A 15,278-nucleotide genomic window follows, 5' to 3' on the forward strand; every position below is an offset into this window, starting at 1 on the left:
CTTGATTTTTTGGCTGTGCGGGCAAACTGCTTTTACTATTTTTGGATATGGTCCAAGGAACTTATTAAACCCAAAAATTAGCAGGGCCAACTCCCAAGATCAGCCGACAATTAACCAGAATATCAATGGGTACACACCCCAAAGATCCATCTGAATGTATGGTTACGAATGTCGTGCGAGCCAGTCAGCATAAAGTCTACTCAACCACCATGCATGGAAGCCACTCGACCACCATGCATGGTAAGCCACTTGGTTTCCATGTTGGGCAACCTACTCGCCCACCATGCTTTGTAGGCCCCTTGGCCACCATGCATGGAAGCCACTCAGCCACCATGCTTGGTAGGTACCGGCCACCATGTATGGAAGCCACTCGACTGTAATGTTTGGTAGGCCACCAGACCACCATGCAGGGAAGTCACTCAACCGCCATGCTTGGCAAGTCACTCAGCCACCATGTACGGAAGTCACTCGGCCACCATGCATGGAGGCCACTCAGCCACCATGCATGGAGGCCACTTGGTCATCATGCACCTTAAGTTTCTCAGCAATGCTCTTCTCAATGACACATCCATACGTAATGAAATCTTACTAAGTGTTGAGGACAAAGAAAATTGTTCTTTATTTATTCTTTAAACGTTTATTCTGATTTAATGTTGTCATTTATTGTGAAACAGTTCTAAAACCGATTAGTTATGTAAATCCTAATGGTCACTTGCTTTCTATATGAAGGAGTGATCTGAAGTAAATAAAGTAAGCTAAAATATTTACAACAGTGAACTAAGAAGTAAGCTAAAATATTTACAACAGTGAACTAAGAAAATTGAGCTCTTACTGAACCACTATACATTTGGTGTATTCTTGTTATTTTTTGCTTTTTGTTCTATTTGTTAGTAGCCAATTCTTTGAGTACTGATTACGAAAATTTCACTTATGCATACAATATTCCAGAATTTCAGTTCAATTATGCCCTTGACACACTTCAATTTAATTTTATTCAGCTCATGAAACCATAGAACGTGATTAACTAGCAATTGAAAAACTTTATGCATGCCAATTACAACCATCAATCCACTAACCCAAAATTCTATATGCTTGCAATACTTAATATTCTCCACTAATATTTAAATCAATGCACAACCAAGAATCAGGAGGTCTTTCTAGGCTTGTAGTGTTAGGCTTAGGTAAAAGTAGTTAAAATGGTCATTTAGGCTTGTCTATACCATAAGCTTCTCCAATTATGTCATCCAAATATATTATTTTTTTTTTCACACACAAACCCAAAATTCCCCTTTTCAACATGAGAGAATTTTTTTTTTCAACAAGATTGCAACAACTATATATTTTTTTTTCTTGAATTCGACACTGGTTGTCATATTTTTCTATCTTTTATCTTTTTTTTTTTTTTTTCAAGTTGTTGCCATTTAATTTTTTTTCATCTTCTCTCAATTTTCACAGTTATTCCCACACACACAAAACAAAATTTCCATCCAAATTTCCCACAAACTAAAGGTCTACTTATGGTATACTTAGGGTTAAATTTTGGATATTCAGGGTTTATCTTTTCTAGGCTCAAAATATGAAGAAACAAAGAATAAGTTAAGGCTCAAAAGGGATAATTAGGATAAAATTACAGGGATGACTTGAAAGGTACAATCGATCCAAAAAAAATGCCTAAATCACTTTCTTAATCATGCATAATTTATTATTTCGCCTCAAATAGCAAACAATTGCAAGCAAGTTCTAGAATTTTTCAAACAACTTTCCACAGTTCACAATTAGCATACACAAACTAATTCAATTACTAAATAATTACCTAATATGATTTCATGTTCTTTTAAAGCACCAAATTGAAATTAGTCAAGAATGTAATATCACCAAGCACACAGATTTTTCGAAAAAAAAATGAATTTTTTAAGTCATGTTGTCTACCTACTTTCAAATTGACTCATAATAAGTAAATTGACTCAAAACAATAAAATCTAAAACTAAGAAAAAATTAAAAAAAAAATTGAAAGACTTAAAAAAAAATTAAAAATTTAAGTTCACCCCTTAAACTAAAGTGACATATTGTTCCCAATGTGACATTAAAGAGCGAAAAAAAGGAACTTACTTGAGCGCTACATCAAAAAAAAAAAAAATTGGCCATAACTCTCTCGATATTGCTCGGAATTGGACGATTCAAGATGTTCCTCTAAGATAAAAGAGAGATCTAGAATTTTTATGTTTTGATTTTCTCCAAAATCTGATCATATCATAGTCAAATTTACGCTTGAAGTTTCAGATTTTTTTTTTTTTGCACAATTTTTTCTATTTTATAGTTCATCTTTTTTGTGAGATCTCTTTTTATCTTTTTTCCATCTTATTTATTTGATATTTTCTAATCTTTTTCTATTTTAAATCTGTAAAAATAAAAGATAAAAAATATAAAATTGATCCAAACAAGAGTAGAACTAAATTAAAAAATACTAAAAATTAACTTAAAAATAATACTAAAAATAACCTAATAATACTTGCTACTCTAAGTGAGTACTTACAAGTTTTATCCGAGTGTTCTTAATAACATTAAATACTCACACAAATTTTGGTGTCCAAATTCCTCCAACAAGATATAGAAAGCTCATTCTACTAAAATAACATTTTGTTATTTTAAAATGCAACCAAATAAAGAAATGAAATTAATTTTTTTTTTTTTTTTCATTTTATTCTATTTCATTACATTCAATCAAACAGAAACTTAGGCACAAATATCAACAATTGCACTGATGAAGGTTTTTGTTATTTAGTGTTAGGTAGTTAAAGTTTTGTGATCAAATCATCTTACCCAACGGTATTAGATTCTTGCAACCTTAGTTAATAATTAGTAATTTCTGGCCTAATCAATAAGCTGATTACTCTTGGGCGCGTTTCCAAAAATTAATAATCAATAAAACAGAAAAAAAATATTCGTTAACTTTTATTGGATTTGCTTAAAGTACAAGCTAACCTTTTCTTCTCGCAAATGTAAATTAATAATAATAAAAAAAAGAGATTTTAATGACATTGAGATGTGTATTTTTTTTTAATTATTATTATTGGAGGAAAGAGATACATGGGGGATTTATTGATAGATTATCTATCCACTACATGTGGAATTAAACTGCAGTTACGTTAAGTCTGACTCCGAAAGTGCAATGGTTAGGAAAAGTGCAAATGAAGTAGTTTTTCCCCTTTACAAGCTTGATCTGATCATTTCCACTTGAATACACCTTTGCCCCAACTCCAGCTGTGCAATTCCGATAACCAGCCTTTGTAACACGCACCACGTTATGATGACCTGCCTCGTATTTGAACACTACGTACATTCGCAAAAACAAAACAAAGGATTAATTCATATATATGTCTATACTTCCACCAAAAACATGTTATGACTACAAAATGAATGAAATGTTTAGACTTTTCTTTTTTGTTTCTGCTCTTATATACTCCTGTAAAAGAAAAAAGAAGGTGAACAAAATGCATTTTTTTTAAATAATTTTTTTCCGGTGAATCACTTTATGAATTAACTCTAGTACTTTTTAAAAGATTTAAGAAAAAGATAATTAAACTAGTATGTTTTATGGAATCAGACACTGTTATATATATATTTACAAATAAAGTTAGCTAGACAATCTTTCAAAAAAAATAAAAGAAAGCTAGCTGACAATCCTCTCATTTTTAAGGGTGTGCCTATTAGAGAACATTCTCCCATATAAATTAAATGTGAAAGTATCGAGTATGGCCTAGTTTGTCATTTTTGTAGGATATCCAATAATTGGGGATGCTCTTCATCTCCTTGCTCTATATTTGAAGGCCGTACTCTTTTTTTTTTTTCTTTTTCTATGATTGACTCTTTTTGAGAAAATTATTGCTATTATGGAATAGAAATTTAATTACTATATAAAAAATAGTATATATATACTTACCAAGTGTGTCATTAGCCTTAAAGAGCTTTCCATTAGAGGGCCAGTTACAACCAGCACCAAAAGTCCAACCACCGGTGCTACTGCCAACAACGTATTTGGTGGCACTGGTCAACACTACTGAGTGACCAATTAGCAGCATCATCAACACAAAAGCTTCTGTGGCCATTCCCCTATTCACTCCTCCCATAGTAATAATTTTATGTATTAATTGCTATAGTGATAACTGTAAGGAGAAATAATAATAGAGAGGATCGAGATGATGTTCAGAGTGAACTCTTCTAGGGTTTTATAAGATTATATACTAATATATATTGTTGCATGGAAATAAATGATGTCACAACCTTTTATAACCAAATAATAAAGTGATTTTCTAAGTTGTATCTTCTAAGTTTCATGGCTGGCGAATCTTATTAATTTTATTATTAGTTGCGTGTTCCCATTTGAAGTGTAAGTCCACCCTCATTAATTATTAATTATAATTATATACAGGTAAACGTGCAAAATAAGTATCTTTGTACATGATCTCGTTGATGTACTAATTAACCTCCTCGGATATACCTTCGTAGTTCAAGAAATTTTCATATTCATCTATGTTTAATGTACGAGAGTGAGAGATGAGCGTGGTGCAAATGGGCGGAGAAAATATAAAACCAAATTTGGTTAAGTGAATGATCTGTGGAGTGATAAAGCCCTTCATCCAGCAAAGTACTTGAAAAAATTTCAAACACTACTAAAAAAGGGATTTCCTGACTGTTGAAAACCGTGAGCTAAGGTATAGTCGTCGGGTCTTAAAATCGATGCCCTATGCACCAATGCAAAACTGGGTGGAATATACGTGTCGATGGAAAATAGTCACAATGAATGTTACCGACCATGGAAAATTGACGTCAATAGTGGGTGGAATTGCTGTCGATTTAAAATCGGTGTCTAACACAGGCGTCGGTAAACCAATGCCTATTGTGTTGAATAGCATCAGTTTTATTTTCGACATTACAGTTCATTATAAGAAAAGAAATACAAATTTTCTACCCTTTTTTTTTCTCCTACATTAACTTTTCAAATTTTTACAATTTAATAAAGATAGCAACAATAAATTAATCTATTTTGGAGGGGTCAATGATGTGACCAAATTTAAGATTCTTGACTAATTAGTTTATTTTGAAGAAGGCAACTTCCCTCTCAAATACTTGAGAATCAATCTTCGTCCAACCAAATGGAAGCTCTCAGACTATGGTGTGACTATCCTTGATAAAATTCACAAGAATGTTAACTGCTGGCCTAGTAGGAATTTATCCTTTGCTGGTCGGATGCAATTAATTCACACGGTATTACTTAGAATTAAGAATTTTTAGATGAGCATATTCATTATTCCTTCCAAGGTCACGACTGCCATTGATAAGAGTTGTCAGGATTTTCTTTGGAGAACCAAAGGGAATAAGGGAAAGCTTCACCGTGTCTCTTGGGAAAAAGTTCACCTCCCTAAAAGTCTTGGTGGAGTTGGATTCCGAGAAGACGAAAAATGGAACAAGGCTCTAATGGTAAAATTTCTTTAGACTTTATCTAACAAACAAGAATGTTTGTGGGAAAAATGGATAAACTCTATCTATCTGAAAGACAATGACATATGAAGCTTCCCAAAAATTCAAGATACCAGCTGGTATTTCAAGAAGTTGCAAAATCTTCGTGACAACACGGATGAAGCCAAGTTAAGGCTTCCTATGATAGGTACTAAGTTCAGAGCCAAATAGTTTTACAACCTGCTGTTAGAGGGGTCTAAAGCTAAGTATGCTAGAGCTATTTAGGACAACTTATTGGTGCCTAAGCACATATTAATTTGTTTACTGGAAGATTGTTAATTCTTAACTGCTCACTAGAGATTTCCTGAGTAGACTGGTTTCATTACAGAATATTTTGTGTCCAGTCTGTGATACTGAGTTTGAAACTCGTGACCATAATTTTTCAGCTGTATCTTTGCTAAACAAGTGCTTGAGGAAGTGAACTCTTGGCTGGGAGTTTATAAATGGCCTAGTTTGATTGCTTTGTTAGCAGGTGCAAAATCAAGGCTCAAGACATCTAAAATCAGGTCTTGAACATGGTGACAACTTCTACTTTGTACCAGCTTTGGATAAATAGGAACCGATGCATCTTCGAGTTGACTTGTGCTTCCTAGAAGCCTAAGTTTGGAAGTTAGGAAAGTTGTTCAACTTAAAATTATGATTAAATGTCTTTTCAAAATTTTCCAAAGAAACTTATATTTACTAAATGTAATTAAGTGTTGGTAGTGCTTTTGGGTGTGGCTACTGGCTGGTTTTGGCTGCTGTCGTGCTGTTATTTTTGGCTCTTGCCTTGGTTGTTTGTAGCTTGTTCATTTTTCAATAAAGATTCCTCTTTTTCAAAAAAAAAAAAATAAATAATAAATTAATCTAAAAATGTGGTTGAGTTAGTACAAAAAAAAAATGTAATATTAAGAAACTAACAAAATTTTGATATTACGAAACTAACTTTGTAATCATGCAAATGTATTTAACTAACTTAACAAAAAAAATATACATACCATAGGTTATATGAAACTAATTACTTAATGAAAAGTATATACATGAATTGAGATATATACTCATAATTCTCCTTGACGGACCACCTCTACTTTCAAGTAATCTATCCAATGATCTTGTAGAACATTAATTTAATCATTGGTGTGCGACGTGCCAAACCTGACCTGTGAAACAAAAGAAAAGAAATTATGACATAGTGTCATCGAAATTATTTAAAACAATAGCTTATAAATATTTAGTAATTGATTTAACCCATCTTAATCGGTGCACTGGATATGGTTTGGTCATGTAACCTGTTGGAACTTATTTTACTAAGATCTTAATTTAATAATCATGTTATTTGATTATACAATATATAATTTAACATCCTAATATATGAAATTCTGAAAATGATATATAATTAAACACTTAATAGTTAGGATTACTTACATTAATGACAGTGGAATATAATGATTCCTTTTGTTCAGTATTCTAACCCTCGATTCCTTTCTGTATTTGAGTATGACCAAGTATTGAACCTAGATCTCCTTTCTTAACTCGAAAAGTTACAATTCTTCATAATCTTCCACAAAGGTTTGAATACTATCTTGATTAGTGTAGGCTAGTACTCAATTCACCATTGAAACACATTTTAAGAGAGAAATAGGCTATACGAATTTGAAAGAGAGAGAGAGCGAGAGAGAGAGAGAGAGAGAGAGAGAGAGAGAGAGAGAGAGAGAGAGAGAGAGAGAGAGAGAGAGAGAGAGAGAGAGGGAGATAAATTTTCTTTGTCAAATCTATCTTTCTATATTTATAGCCTTCACATTAAGGTTAGGTTAGATGATATGGGCTTAAAATTAAAAGAATTGGGTCAAAATCCAACCTACTTATATGAAAAGTATTCCTGGTGATGTGGACATCAATGTTTGATACGTGGCAACACAGAAAACATCATGGAGTTGATGAGTAGTCCCAAGTCATAGCGGTTAACCTGGGAAGGGTCCCTAGCTTTGCACCGAAGTTTACTTCGGGAACTCCAAAATAGGTGTTCGGATATTGCATATATGTTTCCAACTCATTATCTTTCAATCTTCTATACCATGAAGAATCCAAGTACAAGGCTTGGAAGCTCATATACACGAAACAACACCCCGAATGTCATCCCAAGCGTCTAGGGTTTTCACCCAGCACCCAGGTTGGCATTACAACTAGAGTTTCAATTTTTGGGTCCTTCTTAGTACAAATGGGTCAAACTTTATACTTATACATGAATTAGACATGCCACAAACATATTTGAGGCATAAGAATCATATCTGGAGTACTTTTAGTTTTGAGAAACTATCTCGAGCATTTTTTTTTGTTTTCATCCAAAACAAGGTAATAAGTGCTTTCGGGCCAGAAACAGATCAACTTGGAGGCCAAAATACGGACCCAATGTGCTGGTTGACCTAGCTATTGGGGCAAGCACCCAAGTTGACACTTTTGCCAACCTAAGTCACTTCCATCAGCAGTTCAGATGAAGCCTAGATCATATTCTTTGTTTGCATCAAAAATTAAGATACAAGTGTTTCTAGGAATTAAACGATGCCATTTGGTGGCCAGAAATTGGACCCAACGCTCACGTTGAAATTTTGTCAACTTGGACTGTTTGCAATCATTTTCCTAAAAAGGTGTTTCGAGCATTTTTTCCATCATCAGAAATAACAAAGATACAAGTAAAATTGGGGAGAATACTAGAATTCGGAAGGGCTGAAGACTTAGCCCAATGCCCAGGTTGACAATTAACTTGGTGTGTTGGTTTCTGTTACTCAAATACAAATACTGCTTCGAGAATTCTCTCTGGCATGGTCAAAAATGGGGTAAGAGACCTCACCTCAATTTCGAAGGCCTTGGCAGTATCAAAATGACAACCCGGAAGCTCTAAAAGATGCACCCAACGTGCAAGTTGACGTATGACCTAATGTGTTCGATTCTGCTCATCTGATTTTAATTCTTTCTCAAGCACACATCTAGTTTTTCATAGTAAAGGAGATATGTGAACTCAGACAAGTCAAACTCATAACTTCATAATTTCACTTTTTTGGCAAAGTGACTTAGTCGCATATCGTGGATAGTTTTGAATCTCTCAATTCCATAAAATAGCAACATCTCTGAGAACTGATGAACCACTTCACTAGAATAAAAAAATTGATTAAATGATGTCAAAATATCACTTAAGCATCGAAAAATACATCCCCAACACGTTTTCCTACTCACCCAGCATCCATATTGATGTCATATGTCAACCTAGGGGCTGGGTTGTCAACCTGGGCACTTGTATCAAGCAGGCTTCAGTCAAACAGCCATAACTTCCTCAATATTTATCTGATTGATACGATTCAACTTGCATTTTGAAGCTATCGCAATGCTCTATCAGTTTGTGTCTCACATCCATGTTGTAATTCTGAAGATATTAGGTTAAAGTTTCGTCCTCAAGAGAGTTAAGAATTTCAACAACAACTTACCCAAAAAAAAGGTGCTAGGGACGCAATTCAAGCTCTGAAAAATGACGACCAACCTCTAGAGTCAATTTCAGTGTCAGATCATCATCAACTGTTGAACATAGCTCGAATGTACTTTTTCACATTTTTTGAATATTTTATTATTATTTTAATAGAACCTCCTTGCCTATAAAAGGAGAGTTCCTCTAACTCATTTTTCACATTCAGAAAAGTATCCATAAGGTCAGAGCATCTCTCTCTATTTTATCTCTCTATAAATTTAGAGCTTTCAGGATTAGTCAATTCTCTTGTAATTCTCGTGAGAAATAAAAAGTATACGTAGTTCTATTACCATTGCTACATGGGGAATTAACTACTATAAATTATGTGTGTCTCTCTATTTACTCTACTCATCTCTTATTTCATCTTGACAATCTAGCGAGCGAGTGTTGACCACTTTTTAACATCAATATTTTTGTGCTTTCATTAAGAGCCACAACTCGATTCTTAGTTGCCATTGGAGTTCTCTACTAGGAACTTTGTTTCGAAAGGAATTTATAAGTTCAATTAAGAAATCATTCAAGAGATCAAGAACTGTTACTATTGTCTACAAACACACAAAGAAACAATACTACTCTTGGTAACCATGCCACTACTCAGTGAGCAATAGGCATTCGTAGGGAGGTGAGCTTTGAGCGAGCATTCGAAAGGACTCAGACTCAAGATTGCAGACCTATAGGTTTACCACACACAGCTGATAGGACCAACTACAACTTTGCTCAAAGTAATTCAAACAAGGTGGGAAACTAATCTCCTCCAGAGGATTTTCTTCACAAGTCTAATGACTCTAGGCCACCCTGTGACCCTACATAGGGAAAGAGACCTATAGTCAGCCTTAGAGGAAAAACACAGAAGTGTTACCATAAAAGTGAAGAGTATTATATTTGAAGGGTGAGGATCAATGAACTACTCCACACTCAAAAAATATTTCCATGATGAACGAGGTGCTTGGTGAAGTTACTTTGCCCAAGGTCTTGATAACCAACAATACAAATACTTCCCTTGGGTGCATGGAGTCGTATTGAACTTAAGCAATCAGTTCAATTCCCTCCGCACATGTCACTCTGAGGAAGACTATTTTAAAAGGAATAGTTGGTACAGTACTACGAGAAATCAAGCACAAAGTAAATGCTCAAGAGACGACTTTATCAGCATACGAGATAGATCCCTTTAGTTGCCAACAAGGCCATACGACCAAGCAACAACCTTAAAGCCTTGGTCAATCAATTCCTTAGATCGACTTGGAAGATAAAAGATCCTGCTTCACAACATCAAATGGAAGCGGTAAACCGATACGCACATCACCACACATGATGTTTATATGGCTGAATTCGACACCCTTGCTACTCTGGTTAACGGCATCACTATTTTGAAGCAAACAGAGTATGGGCTAGATTGAGAGTGGTTTTCTCCTCTGTGAGATCAAATCAAGGATTTGAAGATCCCCTCCAAATTCAAAAACCCAATGTGGCATTTGTAAACTGGTAAAGAAAACCCTCTCTCTTGCATAAACAACTTGGAAGTACAAACTGGCCCAGAAGGCATTCGAGACGATTCTCGTTGTCATACTTTTCTACCCACGCTATTAGAAGTAGCACAATATGTTAGCCCAATATATGTTTCCAAGAAGGGGGGTGAATTGGAAATTTAAACTAATTTCGGTAAATTAAAACTTTTAACACAAAATCATGCAATTAGTCAATTAATCAAATAAAAGCAAGTAGTATGGCAAGCAATATATTAAGACAAATAATTAAACTTGTAAAGTAAAGAGTTTAAGGATTAGAAAATGCAAACTCTCGATTTTTACAAGGTTCGGTAGAGCTATGCCACCTACGTCCTTGGTCTTCAAAGCTATGGACCTAGCTTTGAGTTCCAATATCGAGCCAAGTTAACGGGCTTTACTAACCCTTACAACCGGGAAATTTTCACCAAGGTATTTCCAAACTTCTTACAATAGTTTTGCACCCCGAGGACTATTAACCTCTTTCTTGGATTGTTGAAGTGCCAATCTCACTATTACCTGGTTGTTTACAATACCGGTGCCAACCTCACCTCAATCACAATATGGAAATGTGTTTGATATTACAAGCTAAAATCACTCTAGAAATATGATGATACAATGGAAACCTAGAGTGAAAAGCAAGCACACTCAAGATGAATAAAATCAAATTTTGGCTCAAAGTGTGTGAAAAGTGTTTGTTTGGATTTCAAACTTGGAAGCTCATTAATCACACTTAGATAGGTTAGATATTTGAAATAAATGCTCAACCAACTTAATTTTTGAAAGAAAAATCGAGTTTATATAGTGTTTAAGAGAAAAGTAGCCGTTTATAGCCGTTAGCACGTTTCCCGAGGTGAGGTCAGCCGTGAACCAGAATTCCGGATGGGAACTAAAATTTCGGATTGATGACAACCGGAATTCCGGATGACTGACCAGAGGCAAAAATGCCATTTTTTGGGACTTAAACGCGCATAACTTCTTACTCAATTGTCCGATTTCAGAAATTCCAACTTTGTTCTCTTAGTTAAACAAAATGTGATTTAGAAATTCAATCAAAAAAAATTTTGAACTATCGTGTGAGAAAACTTGTTGCACAAGTTAGTGAATGGGCCAAAATTTAAATTTATAAAACTTAGTGTGCTATGCAAATCACTTTAACAAGACTAAAGTAAATTTATACCATTTGATTTTGAGTAGTCTTGATGTAGATGAGCCTCCTAGCTTGATTTGCATGTTTTTGATCCCATGTTGACTTTTCCCGAGAGTTGACCTTGACTTTGACTTTGACTTTGACTTTCGGGTTGACTTTTGACTTTGGGCTTTTGAAGACCTCTTTTGAGTAGGGTCTTGAGTTGTTGATCCCTTGATGAATCTTTTGCTCTTGATATGCTTGTTGAATCCATTTAGTGTTGCTTTCAAAAGTTTTGTAAAAATACCAAAATATTTATTTTCTCTTTTAAATTTGCTACAAAATCAATAAATCATTAGTAACACATAATAATCAAATATTTGTTAATCATCAAAACAAGGAGATCTAAAAGTTTGAGTTAACACAATAGTGGTATCTCAAGCTTTCCCTGAGATCTGTCAAGTCTTGGGTGACACTTAAACGAGCATTCTATGACCAATTCTCCCTATCAAGGCACAGACTAATTGAGCCCAATAATTTGGCTTCATCAATCAGCAAGAAGAAAAACCACTAAAGGATTACATACAATGATTCTTAAAGGAAACTATTCAAATAAGAACACTCAGTCAAGAAGCCACGGTCATGGCAATAGTTGTTGGACTAACAATTTTAAGTCAACCCTGGAGAGACTTAAAACTCAAGTCAATAGACATTGTTCAAGAGCTTTTAGACGGATTTGAAGATTTCATCAAGATTAAAGAAGCCATCAAGAAGGTCGGTAGAGTTGCTCAAATAGAAGCAACCGAATACACTATTTATGTGATAATAGGAAGCAATTTTATGTGACTTTTATATATGGGTTTAACAATGAAGAAGAAAAAAAGCCTCTTTGAAAGGATTTGTGTATACTGAATGGAAAGGATCCTTGGTTGTACTTGGGGACTTTAATGATATCCTTTCAAATGAAGAAAGAATAGCGGCTAGAGTAAAGTTCACCTCATCAAAAGATTTCCCCAATTGTTTGGCAACATGTCAATTGGAGGATGTAAAATATGGTGAAAATTTTTTCACTTGGTCCAACAAGCAACAAGGAAAAGATAGAATATACTTGAAAATTAATAGGATTCTTGCAAATCAAGCATGGATTGATGAGTTTCCTAATGCCGAAGCCCTATTGTTGAATGAAAGAACTATTGATCACTCGCCTGGTTTACTAAAGGTATATCCTCATCTTCCTTGTGGAAAAAAACCATTCAAATATTTTAGAATGTGGAATATTCATCCGGAATATTCTAATGTGGTTTCTAATTACTGGAAGCAGAATATTAGAGGAACTCTTATGTATCAAGTTGTCTCTAAACTTAAAGGTCTCAAAGGGATCTTTAAAGAGATTAATCACAAAGGTTTCTCTACTACTCTTGCTTCAACTGAGGAGGCCAAGCTAGCTCTCACTGACTCCCAAAATTAGTTGCGAGCTGATCCTTTTAATGTTACTTTATAGCTATAGGAAAAAGAATACAAGGATAAATATGCTGATTTCAAGAAGGCTTCTTGCTCTTTTTTATAGCAGAAAGCAAAACTAAATTGTGTTAAAGGGGGTGATTCAAACAGCTCTTTATTCCATGTGAGCATCCGTCAAAGAAGAATTTATAACAAAATTTATTCAATCCTCAATGCAGATGATGAAAGAGTATATGGAGAGCAAGTTGCTTATGCTTTTCTCAACTATTACCAAAGCTTACTTGGTACTAGACTAGAAAACAGACTGCAAGTAAATGTTGATATAATGCTCCAAGGACCTCTTGTCACCAAGCAACAAGCAGACTTTTTGTTATCGGATTACACTTTGGATGAAGTTAATAAGGTCTTCTTTGATATACTTGGCCTCAAGGCTCCTGAGCCTGATGGCTATGGGAGTTATTTCCTTGAAGATAACTGGAAGTTGGTTGGAGATGACATTTCCCTAGCCATCCTTTCTTTCCTTCACTTTGGCCAAATGCTAAAAGAAATAAATAATATGGTTCTGACTCTTGTGCCAAAGTGTAAATGCCCCAATATAGTAGGAGAATGTAGACCTATTGTCTGTTGTAAGTCTTGTATAAGACCGCACCCAAACTCATTTGCTTGACACTCAAGCTTATTCTTCCAAACATTGTGGCTCAGAATCAAGGGAGTTTGTTAAAAGTAGATCGATTGTTCATAATATAATGGTATGTCAAGATCTTGTTAGAAACTATGGAAAGAAAACTACAAGGGCTATCTGTATGATTAAGCTTGACATGCAGAAGGCATATGACACGATTGAATGGGATTTCATTGAAGAAATTCTCCATGCTTTTCAATTCTCGACAAAGTTTATCAACCTGATTATGACTTGTATAAGGACTCCTAAATTCTCCTTGTCTTATAATGGCACTTTACATGGTTTTTTCAAGGCTAGGAGAGGATTGAGATCACAAGGAGATCCAATTTCTCTCCTTCTCTTTGTCCATAGAATAGAATAACTCTCAAGAATCATGCAAAGAATTGGGAGGAAAAAAGAGTTCTACTTCCATGAAAGAAGTGATGGATTAAAATTGAACCATCTATCTTTTGCTGAAGATGTTCTCTTTTTAGAAGTATTTACTAGATGTTACAGGGGTTGAAATTATTTTCTTGTACATCAGGTCTCAACCCGAATCCATCTAAGTCTGCTATTTATTGTAGTGGAATGGATGATGGGATGGTTCAAAGAGTCTTAAGAGCTTTTGGTTTCACCAAGAGTCAACTTCCTTTCAAATACTTGGGGATTCCTATATGTGCAAAAACAATATCAGGCATAGAATGCAGTATTTTGGTGGAGAAAATGATAGCAAGGATTAGAAGTTGGAGCTCGAGGAATTCATCTTATGTAGGTAGAACTACTCTTATTGGTTCAGTTCTTGTTGCTATTAACTCATATTGGAGCCAAATCATGGTCCTCATAAAAAAATCCTCAATGCAATAGCAGCAGTTTGTCGTGCCTTCTTGTGGAAAAATCAAGGCTTTTACCATGGTTCAGGATCAATTTCCTGGGACTATGTTTGTCAATCCAAGAGTGAGGGAGGCATAGGCTTTAGAAACATCATGGAATGGAGTAAAGAAGCCATAATCAAATATGTTTTGGAGTGGCAATAAAGAAAGATGATTTGTGGGTCAAGTGGATTCATGATGTTTACCTCAAGGAGCAGAATTGGTGGGATTACTCAGCTCCTCCCAAACTATCTGGTATTGGAAGAAAGTGGTGTCCATAAAAGATGAGGTAAAATCTCTTATTGATTAAAATGTATTTCTGACTGCGAAATATAATATCTCCATGGGAGACAAGCTCATCAATTCAAATCAGGAAAAGGTTAATTTACCGTTACACCCTTCAATATATTTTATCCTTAAAACACTTAGCTACCTATAAATGATCTTTCAGTGAATTGATATAATCACTGAAATGAGTACTCAACCATTTATCTTTGTTAAGCCAAGCTCGAAGGAAATCATTGTTTTACTTCTATGTCCAGATAGAAGCTATAGATTTCGTATCTATGATTAGCGCTCCCACTCAATTGAACTACCATGCTCTTAACCTATACATCACGGGAAGAACCATTTGGTTGACTT

The 15,278-nt window shown here is 34.7% G+C and overlaps 2 protein-coding genes across 2 annotated transcripts; one reads left to right on the plus strand and one right to left on the minus strand.

The window, feature by feature from the left end:
* Positions 1–2,931: 2,931 nt before the first annotated feature.
* Positions 2,932–4,263, minus strand: LOC115695679 (basic blue protein). The gene is made up of 2 exons (XM_030622741.2): positions 3,942–4,263; positions 2,932–3,331 (listed from the first exon to the last, which is right to left on the minus strand). The coding sequence occupies exons 1-2, from the start codon at positions 4,126–4,128 to the stop codon at positions 3,132–3,134; spliced, it is 387 nt and encodes a 128-aa protein (XP_030478601.1). The 5' UTR covers positions 4,129–4,263; the 3' UTR covers positions 2,932–3,131.
* An 8,024-nt stretch (positions 4,264–12,287) lies between these two features.
* On the plus strand, positions 12,288–14,631 carry LOC115695363 (uncharacterized). Its single transcript, XM_030622433.1, has 5 exons — positions 12,288–12,423; positions 12,566–12,864; positions 12,967–13,048; positions 13,325–13,732; positions 14,312–14,631. The coding sequence occupies exons 1-5, from the start codon at positions 12,288–12,290 to the stop codon at positions 14,629–14,631; spliced, it is 1,245 nt and encodes a 414-aa protein (XP_030478293.1).
* Positions 14,632–15,278: the final 647 nt, after the last annotated feature.

The sequence above is a fragment of the Cannabis sativa genome, chromosome 6 (genome assembly GCF_029168945.1).
Source record: "Cannabis sativa cultivar Pink pepper isolate KNU-18-1 chromosome 6, ASM2916894v1, whole genome shotgun sequence".
Taxonomy (NCBI): domain Eukaryota; kingdom Viridiplantae; phylum Streptophyta; class Magnoliopsida; order Rosales; family Cannabaceae; genus Cannabis; species Cannabis sativa.